This window comes from Epinephelus fuscoguttatus, linkage group LG13 (genome assembly GCF_011397635.1).
Source record: "Epinephelus fuscoguttatus linkage group LG13, E.fuscoguttatus.final_Chr_v1".
In the NCBI taxonomy this organism is placed as follows: Eukaryota; Metazoa; Chordata; class Actinopteri; order Perciformes; family Serranidae; genus Epinephelus; species Epinephelus fuscoguttatus.
Genome location: NC_064764.1, coordinates 10482733 through 10498183, shown reverse-complemented (window position 1 = coordinate 10498183; position 15451 = coordinate 10482733). Strand labels below are relative to the sequence as shown.

The 15451-nt window shown below is 42.7% G+C and overlaps 1 protein-coding gene across 2 annotated transcripts in view; it reads left to right on the top strand.

The window, feature by feature from the left end:
* Positions 1-15451, top strand: part of dnah7 (dynein, axonemal, heavy chain 7) — a 104761-nt gene that overhangs the window by 69072 nt on the left and 20238 nt on the right. For both annotated transcript variants that reach the window (XM_049594381.1, XM_049594380.1), the window contains exons 41-54: positions 164-790; positions 1013-1258; positions 2253-2482; positions 2622-2952; positions 3041-3387; positions 3857-4037; positions 4205-4390; positions 6049-6212; positions 8041-8195; positions 9828-10018; positions 13814-13947; positions 14052-14387; positions 14596-14722; positions 15061-15255. In XM_049594381.1, the coding sequence (XP_049450338.1) occupies positions 164-790; positions 1013-1258; positions 2253-2482; positions 2622-2952; positions 3041-3387; positions 3857-4037; positions 4205-4390; positions 6049-6212; positions 8041-8195; positions 9828-10018; positions 13814-13947; positions 14052-14387; positions 14596-14722; positions 15061-15255 (3450 nt within the window). The remainder of the gene's footprint in view (positions 1-163; positions 791-1012; positions 1259-2252; positions 2483-2621; positions 2953-3040; positions 3388-3856; positions 4038-4204; positions 4391-6048; positions 6213-8040; positions 8196-9827; positions 10019-13813; positions 13948-14051; positions 14388-14595; positions 14723-15060; positions 15256-15451) is intronic.

Below are 15451 nucleotides of genomic sequence, written 5' to 3'. Positions count from 1 at the left end.
TGCAAATATAATAAAGAAAGTGGAGCGTAAATATGTGGAAATAGATAAAGCTTCAGTGAAGTTAGACACAGAATTCCTGTGGAACTTCCTGTGTTGCCATCTATCTAGCTTTCTTTCTGTCTGTCTCTTACACTCACTCTCTTTATGTCTTGTTGATCTTCAGGTTTTGAGGGTATACTATGATCGACTGGTTCATGACACAGATCGATCGTGGCTTATAAACCATTTACAGGCGGTGTCTCAGAGTCACATGAAGGAAAACTTCCATCAGCTCTTCCAGCATCTGGACCAGGACCGTAATGGAAAGGTCACTGAGGACGATCTGCGCAGTCTCATGTTCTGTGACTTTCATGATCCCAAGGGCGAGGACCGCAACTACCGCGAGGTTCATGACCTCAACCAGCTCCGGCAGGTGGTGGAGTCGCACCTGGAGGAATACAACAATATCAGCAAAGCACCCATGAATCTGGTGCTCTTCCGTTTTGCCATTGAACACGTGTGCCGCATTTCTCGCATCCTCAAGCAGCCGAGTGGCCACGCCCTGCTGGTGGGCGTTGGTGGAAGCGGGAGACAGTCTCTAACCAGGTTGGCTGCCTACATGGCAGAAGCAGAACTCTTCCAGGTGGAAATCTCCAAGACCTACGGAACCACTGAATGGCATGATGACCTGAAGCTTATCATGAGGAAGTCCACACAGGGTGAAGCTCATGGAGTTTTCCTCTTTACAGACACTCAAATCAAAATGGAGTCATTCCTGGAGGACATTGGCAACCTGCTCAACACTGGTGAGGTAAGGTGGATGAGAGCGGACACATAGGGAGTGATAGTTGAGTTGAACATGCACAAACTATAGGAAGATTGATCAGCAATTGAAGGTTTGGATGAAATACAAATGGATGTGTGGATAGATGGTGAGGCAAATACAGTAAATATGGATATAAACACAGGGATACAGAGATAGAAGAATCCAGTGCCTAACACAGAACATCCTGTAATCTATTTTTTTTTCTAGGTGCCTAATCTATTTGCAGTTGACGAGAAGCAGGAAATCTGTGAGCAAATGCGCGTGCTGGACCGCCAGCGTGACCGTGACAAGCAGACGGATGGCAGCCCCCTGTCCCTTTTCAACATGTTTTTAGAGCGTTGTCGCACACAGCTGCATGTGGTGTTGGCCATGAGTCCCATTGGAGACGCCTTTAGGAACCGTTTGAGACGTTTCCCGGCCCTCATTAACTGCTGCACCATTAACTGGTTCCAGGTGTGTATATGTATGTTGCATGAGTTCTAGTTTGCTGCCCGTAGCACCTAAAGATGACCCGGGTACTTAATCAAAAAACAGGGGCAATATAGTGTGGGAGAATGTCAGTGCATAGTCATAAGATGCCACTTGTAAATCAAAATTAAGTAAATTCTGTGGTTTTTGGAATCATTAGAAAACTAAAGAAGCCCAAGGCAAGACAAGTGAGAAAAGAAATTCTAGTGATTCATTTTCTTAGTCTGGTCTGCTTTTTTTTTCACTCCTGTGTTTTATGACTTGAGAACAGGTGAAGAAAAGGTTTTCAAGGATAGTTTTTCGAAGTTCCCTTTTTTCATCTGTGAAAACAGATGGAAAAAAAGTTCTAAGTTTTTATTGTTGTAATACTCATTTCAGCCACAACAGACTGAAGTGCACCACTTCCCCATGTTCTAAATAGGATTAAAGACATTCATGTTTTCTTCCAGGTGAGTTTTAATTACTGTGTGATCTCTTAACGTAAGGCACATAACAGTATATTCACTGTTTGCAAGGTATGTAACATTGCTGTTGTGTCCTTCCTTTGGCTTGAAATGTATTGTGGTAATAAAAACATTTCTAGCAGAAAGAAAGACGCAACAGTAATGTTACATGACTTGCTAACACACAATACATGTACTTTGTGTTTAGTGCATGGAGAAATAATGGTATTAGTCCTATTTAAACATGGGGTAGTGGTGCACCTGTTTTTACAGGTGAAAAAAGTAACCTAGAAAGTTGATCTTGGCAAAACTTAAAGTTAAGAACTCTGAAAGATTATTCTGGCAAAACTTGTTTCTCCACTTGTTCTTAAGTCATATACACAGAAAGAAAACAATGTAGATCAGACATAGAAAATGGATCACCATATTTTTTTCAATCCCCTCCCAGGGCTTCCAAAGAAAACCATAGCAGAGATGAAAAGACACTCTATGTATGGTAGCACAGTGGCAGTACAGCATATTTCCTTCTTTATCAGACTTGGCCAGAGGATGCTCTGCAAGCGGTGGCCTGTCGCTTCCTGGAGGATGTTGAGATGACAGATGAGTCTCGAGAAGGCTGCATCAACATGTGCAAGAGTTTCCACACCTCAACCATAGAACTATCAGTTCGCTTTTTGGCTGAGCTGCAGCGCCACAACTATGTCACCCCAACCTCATACCTGGAACTCATTTCCACCTTCAAGGCCCTGCTGAAGACAAAAAGAGCGTAAGATTTAAGATAAACTGTGTGTGTACATTGTGATTTCAGATGCATAACTCCAGGTCAGGTGTAACAAACAAAAGACAAAATCCAGTTTCCATGTGTAAAATCAGCGCTTCCTCCTCTTTCTTTTTCCTTTGCCCAGTGAGGTAATGAAGCTGAAACGTCGTTATGAGGTGGGCCTTGAGAAGCTAGAGTCAGCAGCAAACCAGGTGGCCACTATGCAAGTTGAGCTGGAGGCTTTACAACCACAGCTGCTTGTTGCCAGCAAGGAGGTAGATGAGATGATGGTGGTGATTGAGCATGAATCTGTGGAGGTGGCTGAGACAGAGAAGGTGGTGAAAGAAGATGAGGCCGTGGCCAACGAACAAGCCATGGCTGCCAAGGCCATCAAGGATGAGTGCGATGCTGACCTGGCTGAGGCCATGCCCATCCTGGAGTCAGCCCTGTCTGCGTTGAATACTCTCACCAATCAGGTAAAAGGAGCATTGACTCAAAGGCTAGCTGTACTGGAATAGAATTGTTAAGACGGCAACAAATAAATGTGGTTCTTTTTATGAACAGGATATCACAGTGGTAAAGTCCATGAAAAGTCCACCTCCAGCTGTTAAGCTGGTGATGGAGGCAATCTGTATTCTCAAAGGCATCAAGCCAGATCGTGTGCCTGACCCCTCAGGCCCCGGTAAAAAAGTGGAAGACTTTTGGGGCCCGGCCAAAAAGCTTCTGGGAGACATGAGGTTTCTCCAAAGCCTCCATGAGTATGACAAGGACAACATCCCACCAAATCTCATGGCTATCATTCGCAACAAGTACATCACCAACCCAGACTTTGTACCAGAGAAGATTCGAACTGCTTCCACTGCAGCTGAAGGCATGTGTAAGTGGGTGTGCGCCATGGACAAGTACGACAAGTAAGTGATGTTCTTTTCCTCCTGTGTTATTTATAAAAACTGATGCATATTCACAAAGCTTGAGAGAGCTTTTCATTCGTCTAAGTGAGGAACATGAAGCTTGGCTATCGGTAACTTCCCGGGAATAATCATTTTCCTACAGCAAGTTACCTACCATGCATATGCTAAGTGATTAATATAACAAGCCAAATCAAGATGCAGATTATTTAAAGGGAAATGTTCATTATTGTTGTGACAGTCTTAAATGTTACATGCATTTATTGAAGCTAAAGGTTGTATGTGCCAACAAAATTCTGTATACAGTGAAGTTCATAGAAAGCACTTCAGTTTGTTTTCTGTATTTTGGCAATTTTATCTAGATTTTTCATTTTACTGTTGGCTCAAATTTGTGCATCTTAATGATTTAAGAACCCACACCTCTTAGGAGCTTCCTTATCTTGTAAATGTCTAATTACTACACCATCCTCAGAGTGGCCAAGGTGGTGGCACCAAAGAAGGAAAAGCTGGCACAGGCTGAGGGGGAGCTGAAGCTGGCCACGGAGAGCCTCCAGAAAAAGCAGGCTGCCCTCAAAGAGGTCCAAGATAAACTCTCAAAGCTTCAGGAGACTTTGGAAGCAAACAAAAACAAGAAAGCTGACCTGGAGAATCAGGTTTGTGCTTTTTACATCTATTTGTGGGATTGAATATGGTTTAACATTTTGTTTATTACTTGCTCTGGCAAGCATGGCCTTCATTCTGCTCCTTGAGCTGGAAAAAACAGCCACAGTGTGACACATTTGTGCTTTCCTTCTTCGCCGCCTCCTCTGATGTCCTCCAGGTGGATCTGTGCAGTAAGAAGCTGGAGCGAGCTGAGCAGCTTATTGGAGGCCTGGGTGGAGAGAAGACACGCTGGAGCGAAATGGCCGTTAATCTTGGAGAGCTTTACAACAACCTGACTGGGGACATCCTCATTTCAGCGGGCATAGTGGCTTACCTGGGAGCTTTCACCTCCAGCTACAGACAGGTCAGTTAAGGGAGCAGGTGGTGCATACTTGGAAGTGGATCGTAAGTACGTATTACTTCCACTATTTAAAGCCATAGTGTGTAGGAATTTCTCCCGTCTAACGTTGAAATCATATATTGCATTCAAACGGATAGCGCACTCTAGTGCCTCACTGTTTCAAACGCGTATTGCAACAACGGTAGTCGCTGTGTACCAAAAAGCTATGATAATGTTGATGAAACCATGTCATCTGATACTTCATGGAGTACTCATTCAGGCTCCTACACAGACACACGGGACGCAAGTTGACAAACCCCCTCCTCACCATGCTGGCTGTGTTTACAACGTAGGACTGTTGGGGTGGGTGTAAATCGAAACAAACCAATCACGTCTTGTCCTTTGACAACTGACAAGTGGCTCAACCTCACACACCTCATCCCTCTCCTCGCAACACTGCGCCGCTAACAGCTGTTAGCCGCTGTTAGCGGCCAGCGCCGCTACTACCCCGGCACTACTGCAGCATAACAAAGTCCCACTGTTTGAGCATAATGCAGGATCACGTATTACGCAGCATCACGGGAGATGGAATCCTTGTCGCCAAGAAGGCGCAAAAGGGAGTCAAAAAGGCAATGTGACTGACAATTGCATTACCATTCTCTTTCAGCAGCTCTCTCCACCTGAGAAAGGCTACCCCGATGTGGACCCTCATTTTTTTAATTCACCGGTCACGCTGCCTTTTCTATTCCCATTTGTGCTTTCTTGGCGACAAAGATTCCGTCTCCCATGATGCTGCATATGCATGATCCTGCATTATGCTCAAAGAGTGGGACTTTGTTTCAAATTTGCCAGGGTAGTAGCAAAGTGCCTCTTGCTCCTCTCCTTAAGCTCCTCAGTCACGCAGTGCTGGCCTGGCTCTCAACGAAAACGCCGAAGGCGGGGCTGTATGTCCCTTGCTGGCGGATGTATTCTCAAGATGGCGAAACATTATGGAACCCCACAGACGACTTACCTGCACAATGTACAAGCAAATCCGAAATTCTCCTTTTACGAGAATAAGTCAGATTATTGGTGGAGGTAATAGTACACCAGTGATGACACATTTATGAATGCAGACATCAATTTTTGCCAATAAACAACTGAAAATGTTACACAATGTCCCTTTAAAGACCTGCAGCTGCATAGATTTTTGTATCACCACTACATAATATGACTTGGTACACACTTGATAAGTGTACAGTACTGTGTTTTCCTTCTGCCTGTGTTTATATAAAGTCTTTTTAAGGGTTTTAGATCATAATTAATTTAGGCCTCTTTAACATACTCTGAGACAATTTTCAGACCAATAAAAGCCAAATGCTTGAGAGCAGTTTAGTGCAAAGTGAACCCTGGAGGTACCAAGGCGCTTTGCCTTTTCCTTTTGCTGAGCCTCATGTCTCCAGGACCAAGCCAGTGTTTAAAGGTCATCTTTTATACTTTGTCACATGGAGGGTCATTGTGATGCTGGACAACAGCAAGGGGCAGAGTGAATCAGTTATCATTTATATGCAAAGCTTTATTATTTACAAGCATATGCTCTTATTTGTTTGAAAGTTAGTGCACGTGTTCTGTTCTCCACATGCAGTAAGTTAAAAGTTAAGTTAAAATGAAGTCATCACCTTTAGATGTCCTCATCTCTCCAGGATCAGACAGAGGAGTGGATGAACCTTTGCAGGAGCAAAGAGATCCCCTGCTCCCCCAACATGTCTCTGATGAACTCTCTGGGCGATCCAGTAAAGATTCGTGCATGGACTATCGCTGGCCTACCATCAGACAGCTTCTCCATAGACAACGGTATCATAATCAGGTGAGTATTAAAGGCATAACCATTCGCTGGGGAGGAATATATATTAATGCTTCCTTAGTTGTATTGCCAAGAGTTAAACACACCAACTGTGGATGTCTCCAGCCACTGTTTTATTGCTCCTGTTGTGGGACATCTAATATTGAGCATCTGCCGGCAGCTAGTGTTAATACAAAATTTATATTTTCCTATAAAATAACGCTGTACAGTGCAGTTTATAATAAAGTTGTACTTGAATTGTTGTGTCACAAAAGTCTGGACAAGATTTGGACAGGGTCTCAAAATTACATAATGACATGAACACAAACTGAAAACTGGCTTTCAAATGTACCTTTCATAAAAGCAGCCTTTTCGAGGCGTGGTACCACAGCAAATTGTTGCTGGAATAGAGGTAAAGCAATCGATCTTTTTTTTTAATACCCAAAGGGCCTCTGCTTACTCTGAGCGTGAATATCTTAAATGAAAGTGCTGGCTGCTATTTATTTTTTATGCCACATCAGTTTTCACTTGCTGTGCAAAAGGAACAGATTCCAGTGTTTTAACAAAAAGCAGTTTTGTGTTTGACAGCTGGTGTATCTGGATCACAATAGTTTACCTTTTATTAAAGGCTCAAGATTGGTTTGCCCACTACAGATCCATGCACTCCAATAAAAAACTGTACAACAGAACTTTGTAACCTTTATAAGAAGTCCATGTAACATTGTCTGAGTCAACCTTAACAGGACAGTTCACCGAAAATTCAAAAATACATATATTTCCTCTTACCTACATTGCTGTTTGTCAATTTAGATTGTTTTGGTGTGAGTTGCTGAGTGTTAGAGATATCGGCCATATAGCTGTCTGCCTTCTCTCCAATATAATGGACAAGATGGCACTTGGCTAGTGGTGCTCAGAGCACCAAAAAAAATCCATTTGTAACCCTCAACAGCAATATCTCTTTGCAGGCGTCATGACCCAGTTACTTAAGATAATCCACAGACCTTGTTGTGTGCAGTTTTATGTAGGAACTACTTTCTGTCTACTGAACTACACCTGCCGGCCGTATCATCACACAGAAGGAAGTGTGCATTTACTGCTAGCTCATCTAGCACCACTGAGCTTGCTAACGTTACAGTTCAGCCATGAAGGATGCCATCAATGTTTACATCTTGTGCTGTCGCAAGGACACGCCTCTCATCCATGAGTTGATGAACTTTTTCTTCTGCATGGTGACATGGTTGAAAGAAAATAGTTCCTATGTGAACTGCTCACAACAAGGTCTGTGGAATGAGTAACCAGGTCATGATTTCTGGAAAGAGATGCTGCTGTTGAGTTTTTCAAATGTATTTTCTTTTTTAGGTGAGTCTTGATCACTCACAAGCCATGTGCCATCTAGTTCAGGCAGACATCTCTACGGCCGATATCTCCAACACTGTGCAATTCACACCAAAACATTCTAAGTTGATAGATACCACTACAGGTAAGAGGGAAAGGAGGAATTTTTGATTTTGAGGTGAAGTGTCCCTTTAAGTAAAGTTAAAAAAAAAAAGTCACAAGGCATCTGCTTGTTTGTGTAAATGAAGCAGCAACATTGCTTTTTAATCACAATACTATGGCCCCTGGTGTGATACCCAACTGTGCGCTATCTAGCTAACTGTGCTCAGAGTGAATGTTCACCCCCACGTTCCTCTCGACATCTCAATTCTTATCCTCCAACATCCCCCCTGCTGTTGTGATGTCTCATGGTTAACAGTCACAGGATCTGTCACTCTGACAAGGCAGCACCATTTGATAACTGGCTACTCTTTGTGTGTGTGTGTGTGTGTGTGTGTGTGTGTGTGTGTGTTTGCAGTAATGCAAGGCGGTGGCCTCTAATGATTGATCCCCAGGGCCAGGCCAACAAATGGGTGAAAAACATGGAGAAGGCCAATGGCCTGCGTATCATTAAGTTGAGTGACGCTGACTTTGTACGCACTCTGGAGAACTGCATCCAGTTTGGCACGCCAGGTAAGCATTAGTCTCTCTCTGATTTGATGCCTCTGCTGTGGCTGCCTAGTCTGTTTGTGCCTCATTCACATAGTTGCAGTTCCTCTTACTGCCTGCTGAGGTCTCTCTATACCACAGGGACTAATTATTGCTGTGCAAGGATTGTTTGTCTCCTTTGTTCTCTGTTCTGCTGTGGAAGAATTCATATTAGCAATATTTCTGAGTGAGATGTTCCAATAAACCTTTATTTAGGTCTGCTGCACCATTAGTATATCAAATTACTATAAATCATACAAAAGCACAGGATAAATAAGTTATTTGTTTCATGCTCAGTATCAGGGTCATGTTTACATGTTTAGGCAGAAGGGACTTTCCTTTGTGTTGCCTTTGTTCAGTGTGTGTTTCCTCATACTTTAGTCTTGTAAGATTTTCAGGGGGTTTGAAAGGGAACAGCAAGGGAGGAATTAGACTAAGAAACAGACAGAGACAGCTACACAGCCATTAAAAAGACATCTAAATAATGACCTAACTCAGCCAGCCATTGGGTCTTACTGGCAGATTGCAAGGCTAACAGTTCAGAGAGTAGCTCGTCCTTGCAGGGTGCAAAATAGTCCCCAGAGGCTACAGTTCCACCCTCCACAGCCAATCCGCTAACTTCACAGTTTTACAGTTTCTTGCTGTTTGTATTGCAGCCTACAATCCTGATTATGTACTAGTATTCTTTATTTTAGCGTGGGTGAACAAATGTTTCCCTGCCAAGTCTGTTAATAGGCGAGACTTATGTTTATTAAATGATATAAAGCACTGTTTAATCTGCTGAAATATTAGGGATGCACCAGGACAAAATGATGCTCCAAAGTAATTTGGAAAAGACCTGATTTGGTTCACTATCCTGGGAGAGAAAGTTCATCAGCTGTCAGTGGCTCTGAGTGCTGTATAAAAACTTTGTTAATACCTCAGGCATAATGTCAATTATAGATGGGTTAATGCTCTTAACATGAGAACAGCATTATCATACTTAATGTGAAATCACATTAATAATGATGGAACTGGTAATGTTTTACTTGCTTCGCTGATTTCTTTGTTTTGCGCATGTGCTGCACAGAGGTCATCGTTCAGTGCTTCCCAGAGGCAGGAACATGTAAACGATGACAGGAAGTAAAACATGTAAAAGAGACAAATTAAGACAAGCTAAACAAAAAAAATCATAAGATTTCATATGCGTAAATACATTATTATGTTTTGAATAGTAATGCTAAATTAAAGGCTGTTAAAGATCTAGGAGGCAGGGCAGCAAAAGCGGGATTACCCTATTAACTCGGACTCTGCAGCAGCTAAAAGATCTGAGTGGTGTTTGAGGATGTAAGGGGCTAGAAATATAATTTTATGGAAGGCAATGTACAGCCTTGTAAGTAAATATTAATAATTAAAACTGTATTCTAAAAGAGATCTGGGACCAGTGCAATGATGCTAAGATTTGGATGATGTGGGGAAAATGCTTTGTGTTGATTAGTTTTTCGGCTGCCAAAATGTGCCCAATTAGGTCTCATACGAGATTGCTTGTTAATAAGTGAGTACAAAGAAAAGCACTGAAAAGAGTAAGCCTCCCCTGATTAGAACATTTTGATAAAGACTGAACATTTTTCTCCTAAGTGCTGTTGGAGAATGTCGGTGAGGAGCTGGACCCTATCCTGGAGCCTCTGCTGCTGAGACAGACCTTTAAACAAGGTGGTGCCATGTGTATTCGCCTGGGAGACTCCACCATTGAATATGCTCCCCACTTTCGCTTCTACATCACTACCAAGCTACGTAACCCGCACTACCTGCCTGAGACCTCTGTCAAGGTACTGCAGTGGGAAACAGCCTCAGGCACTGTTATATTTTTTAGTATCATGGTACACTTTCACTCGCTTTAACTTGTAGTAACTCTTTTTTTATTATTAACATGAAAAATCAGTGACTCTGATACTTGAACACTATACTGGGGGCGTTTTTTGCTGTATTCAAATGGTAACATTTGATAAATGTTTTAATGGTCTGCCACCAATTTAACTGGTCAGCTTGCTGACAAGAGGGATAGGGCAACAGGGCTTTCAGTACCGCAGTAACGTTAATGCATATCATTGCCACAGCCCCTATTGTTTAATTTTGTTGTATACATTATACAAAATTGAGACACACAAACAGACCTGGTCCTGGTCTCACACACAAAAACATACTCAGACAGACAGACAAGAGCCTGCACACACCTTTAGGTGTGACAGTAATCAGAGCATTTCCTGACAGTCTGCCACATGCCTTAGCTGTTTGCAGCAGGTGTCAGTGTTGTCGCAATGAACCCTTTGTGTGCAATCCTCCACGCCTCCTCCACCCACCCCTTCCATGCAGATGGAGCTGGTACCTTAGCTAGATGTATCTTTCACAACAAAGCTGCTGCTAAAACAGAAGTTAATAGAAGAATTCAATACAATAAAAGCTCTTGCAGGAGCCACCAGACATCTGCATTCCTCTGCTTTAAAAATATTGTTTCCAGTACACGTAGTAGCAACAGCCAACCAGTTTGTTTTGTGATTGTTATTAAGCCAAATGATAGAGCTGACTTACAGTGCAGTTCTTTTATCGCTGAAGTGTAACTGTTTATATGGGGCACTGTGTTTTTGGCTGGTAGAATGCAACCTGAAACATTTTTTGTGAGGGAAAGGTTATTAATGTGATAGGTCTGGCTTGTCAGAATGTTGGGTTTCCTGTGGTTTGGGAAGCATTTTTAGCCATGCTATGGATGGCAATGTCAGCTGGTCAATTGGTCAGTCTACTGCTTTGATCCACAGGGAAATATGTCGATAACCATGAGATGGATTGCCCTGAAACTTTGTATGGACGTTCATGGTCAAAGTCAGCAGATGAAACCTCTGACTTTTCTTTTAATACCTCCAGAAGGTCAAAGCTGTCAGATATTCAGTGAAATACATCAGTATCTACCGGATGGATAGGCACAAAATCTTGTACAGATATTCATGGTTCCCAGATGGTGTATCCCTATGACACAGCTCCATGGACCTGCTTCTCCCTGCGGTGTTGTGTCAGATCCTGATTCCCCCTCAGGCTGTGTCTCTCCTACTGTTTCCCACAGAGCTCTGCCCCGTTTGAAAGGTGAAGGAAGCCCGTATGTGGAAAGACGTCGCCTCCGAGATGTAGAATGTGTATTATAGAAGAGAAACACACATTTCAGGACCGCTGACTTGTATCGTCAGAACAGACCTTTTCCTGTGATTTTCAGCCTATTTTCCTATTTAATAGAGGGGGGACAATACCTGACAGTAATATTCTCAGCTGTCAGGATGTGCCTGCTGTAAAGGGTAAAAATAATCATAGAAGGCTGAAAATCACAGGACATGATTATACAAGTCAGCAGTGTAAAGCTCAAGCTAAAAGTACAGCTGTCAAGATGCCCCCTGCCAGAGGCCTTTGCCACCTTGGTCTCGAAAAAACCCAGGGAAAACCTTGGATTGCCATACACTCATGTCCCCTTTAGGTTGAATTGTAATCATGTTGGTAATCCATTTATTTTCCATTCAGCAGCATCATCAATTAAAAATTGGACTGATTTATCCAATATTTTGATTTATGACCAGATTACCTGCAAAATTAAAGACTATCCTGTCAGCTTCAGCTTTGCATAGTTTTTTGCACGAATTAGCAAATCATAGCAAGGTAACACGCTGAACTAAGATCAATAACCTGATAGATATTATATCTTCAAAATAAAGGCATGTTATTGTTGTAGTTTTGTGCATGTTAGCAATGATGTAAGCAGTTAGCTTAATGGATAGACTCTTATATATGACCTCACTTTGTGTCCACCATGTATGCACACTGACTCCGAAACTCTCCTCCGTCATTCAAGTTTTCAAAACAGGTTTGATTTTCTGCATTTTTTTGCATCTGTCAAAAGCCTGAGAGTTGTGTGACCAAGAAGCAGTGAAGGAAATGTGGCGTTACCTGCGGGACACATACATGTACAACAAGGGAGAGGAACGGGGTGCACAGAATCATTTCAAAACTCAGGTAGCTTACTTTCAACAGGTCAGATAGTACTATTCAGGTGGATGATGATGATGAGGAGGAGGATGTGGACCGTACACAGACAGAGAGCAACAGTGTGGAGACAGAGAGGAAGGACAGCTTAGCCCCTTTAGATAACCACGGTGCCAAATGCATGAGGGGAGAGAGAGACAAAAGCTAGGGAGGTAACTCCAGTGTGGAGAAGCAAATGAGCAAATGTGTCTTTTATTTTGTCTCTTACAGCGAATTTCTCATAGAACAATAAAACACATCGAACTCAGTGTGCAAGGTTTCTGTGCAATGCAGTTTTTGTTGGATTAAAAAATACACACACAAAACATATGGACTTGGTGTGCAACGGCCTTTAGTCTTGTTTATTTTAAAGTTTAAACTCAGCAGCAGATTGTTAGTTGCACTAGAGACTTATTTTAGACCTTCATTCCGAAGGACGATTTATTTTCCCTACAGATTGGTGAGCCCTACTTTTTCTTGTTGGCTCCCCCTTATTGCATCATATCACTCAAACAGCTGCACGTTTTTTACCCCAGCAACACTGAATCATCATTCACCGATACAACCTCCCCATTGGAACACAGTCTCCAAAATGAAAGAAAAAAAAAAGAATTCCAAGAAAAGGAGCATTAAAGGAAACTGCATTACAGAGAGGCAAGGGGTTGGAAAGCATTACTGAAGATCACATTTCAAGCATCTATTTGCAGGGCCCCGCTCTTTATGGGCAGCTATTAGATAGATTCAACTCATTTTTCAAAACTGGCTCAATCTTTTTTTTTTTTCCTTTTTGCTTAAGTCTTTTTTTTTTGCCTACAGTAGAGTACACTATGGGGCTTCCATTATATCCATTAAGCCCTATTTGAAATGCAATACTTTCAAATACAAGAGGGCAAGCATCGAGTAAACCAGCCCTTAAGGAGCTCAAGGGACGAAGGGAGGCAAAGAAGGAGGGTGTATGTGTGAAAAGGCCAAATGGGAGATTTATATGGGCTCTGAGTCTTTACCACCAGCTGAGTGGGTCCGCGGCATCAATAGAAATGAAATTAGGCCCCGGAGAAGTGCACTCGTTTATTAGGGCAGAGAGTAGATAGCAGATATAGGCTTTTAACCTACGGGTAAGTGCAGAGCAGAATGACTAAGGCTGTGTGGTAAAAGACACACTTCCACACTTTTCACGGAAAAGAAAAAAAAAAGTAAATGCATCCTACCTGTGCTTTGCCAAGGCTGGAGTGGTTATTGGAATTGATTGGATAGGAGGTTCGTGGGAAGTACAGCACTGAAGTCAAGATGGTCAACACTGCACTGTAAAGTACCTCACTTAAATGTCTGAGAGCGAGGGTGGGATAAGACAGGCCTGCCCCCACACACACATACGTTTATCTAGGAGTTGGGGATATGGCTTTTGTTCCCAACTGGACAAGCTGTCCCAAGTAAACTAGTCTTGACTCTGGTGTGTATCCCCAAAGTTAACTTAAGTCATAACAAACACACACACTCATTTGGTTATGTTTATGTCTATATACTGTACTGTATGTCTTTTGTATTTTTATTCCTCTCTGCTGTAGGTGACCCTTCTGAACTTCATGATCACCCCAGAAGGCATCCAAGACCAGCTGCTTGGTATTGTGGTGGCCCGTGAAAGGCCTGACCTGGAGGAAGAGAAACAAGCTCTCATCCTGCAAGGAGCAGAGAACAAAAGGTACAGTAGCACACACCAGTTTCATTTCAGCTAATCAAACAAAATGTGTCCCTCTTCAAAGTGTAAACTGCAGACTTGTCAAATTGTCTTCACACTTTTGCCAGACAACTGAAGGAGATTGAGGACAAAATCTTAGAGGTGCTGTCCTCCTCCGAGGGTAACATCCTGGAGGATGAGACGGCCGTCGAGATCCTCTCCTGCTCCAAAGTGTTAGCCAATGAGATCACGGAGAAGCAGGCTGTGGCCGAGGTGACGGAGAAGAAGATTGATGAGACCCGCATGGGCTACACACCCATCGCCGTGCATTCAGCAATCTTGTTCTTCTCCATTGCTGACCTGGCTAACATTGAGCCCATGTACCAGTACTCCCTCACCTGGTTCATTAACCTCTTCATCAGCTCCATCGACAATTCAGACAAGAGTGACGACTTGGAACAGAGGTAAGCAGGGCTGACAAATGCACTCGCCAAATACATGTTCCTTCAAGTCATTCCACCAAGCTTCCTTTCCACTCAACAGATCATATTTGACTTAAAACCCATTAAAAAAGGGATGTATGTTGAGTAATAATGCATGAGTGAGGATGAGTTTGTGAGTTCTCTTTGGTTTGGAATGAAATTATTAAATGCAAGCATATGTCGTCTTCAGACTACAGATCCTGAGAGACCACTTTACCTATGCGCTATACGTCAACGTGTGTCGCTCACTGTTTGAGAAGGACAAGCTGCTCTTTTCCTTCTGCCTCAGTGTCAATCTGCTTATGCACAACAAGCTGGTGGGAATACACACATGCTGCACACATATACAGATAGAGACTAACTTCACTTAAAAACCATAGATGTTTGAGAATGTTAAATGTTGTTTTTGATTGGTTTGTTAATAAGTGGTTACTGTAGCTAATCAAACAAGTTAGTTCACCTCATATTCTCACTACCAGTCCTGTTTATGATTTTATAAATAATCTGTATCTTGTCTTTTCAGTTTGTGTAGAATTTTAGTTCAAAGATAATCCCTAAAATGGTCAACCTTTAAGCCACTTTAAATAGACAACTCTGGTAAATCGTCTGCTGTGTTAACACTTCAGTAGTTACATTATGGTAACCAATGTTGCAGGTGGATGAAGGGGAGTGGCGATTCCTTCTGACGGGTGGTGTGGGCCTGGACAACCCTCACTCAAATCCCTGCACCTGGCTCCCCAAGAAGTCTTGGGATGAGATTTGCCGCTTGGATGAGATGGAGCGCTTCAAAGGTCTGCGTCGTGACATGGCTCACCTCAGGAATGAGTGGAAGAAGGTCTACGATAGCCCAGTGAGTGTCATCATGCTGACAGGGTGGTCTGGGTGGGGCTCTGTCTGTAGGTGTCGTATATGTGATGGTAAAGACAAACTGGGGAAAGTTAGTTGTTTTCTGTCTTTCCTCTCATCTTAAAGATTGGTGCGGTTGAATACCTGATAGCAGAGAACTAGGGTTAATGTCCACATTTTTTAAATCAGCATGTACAGAA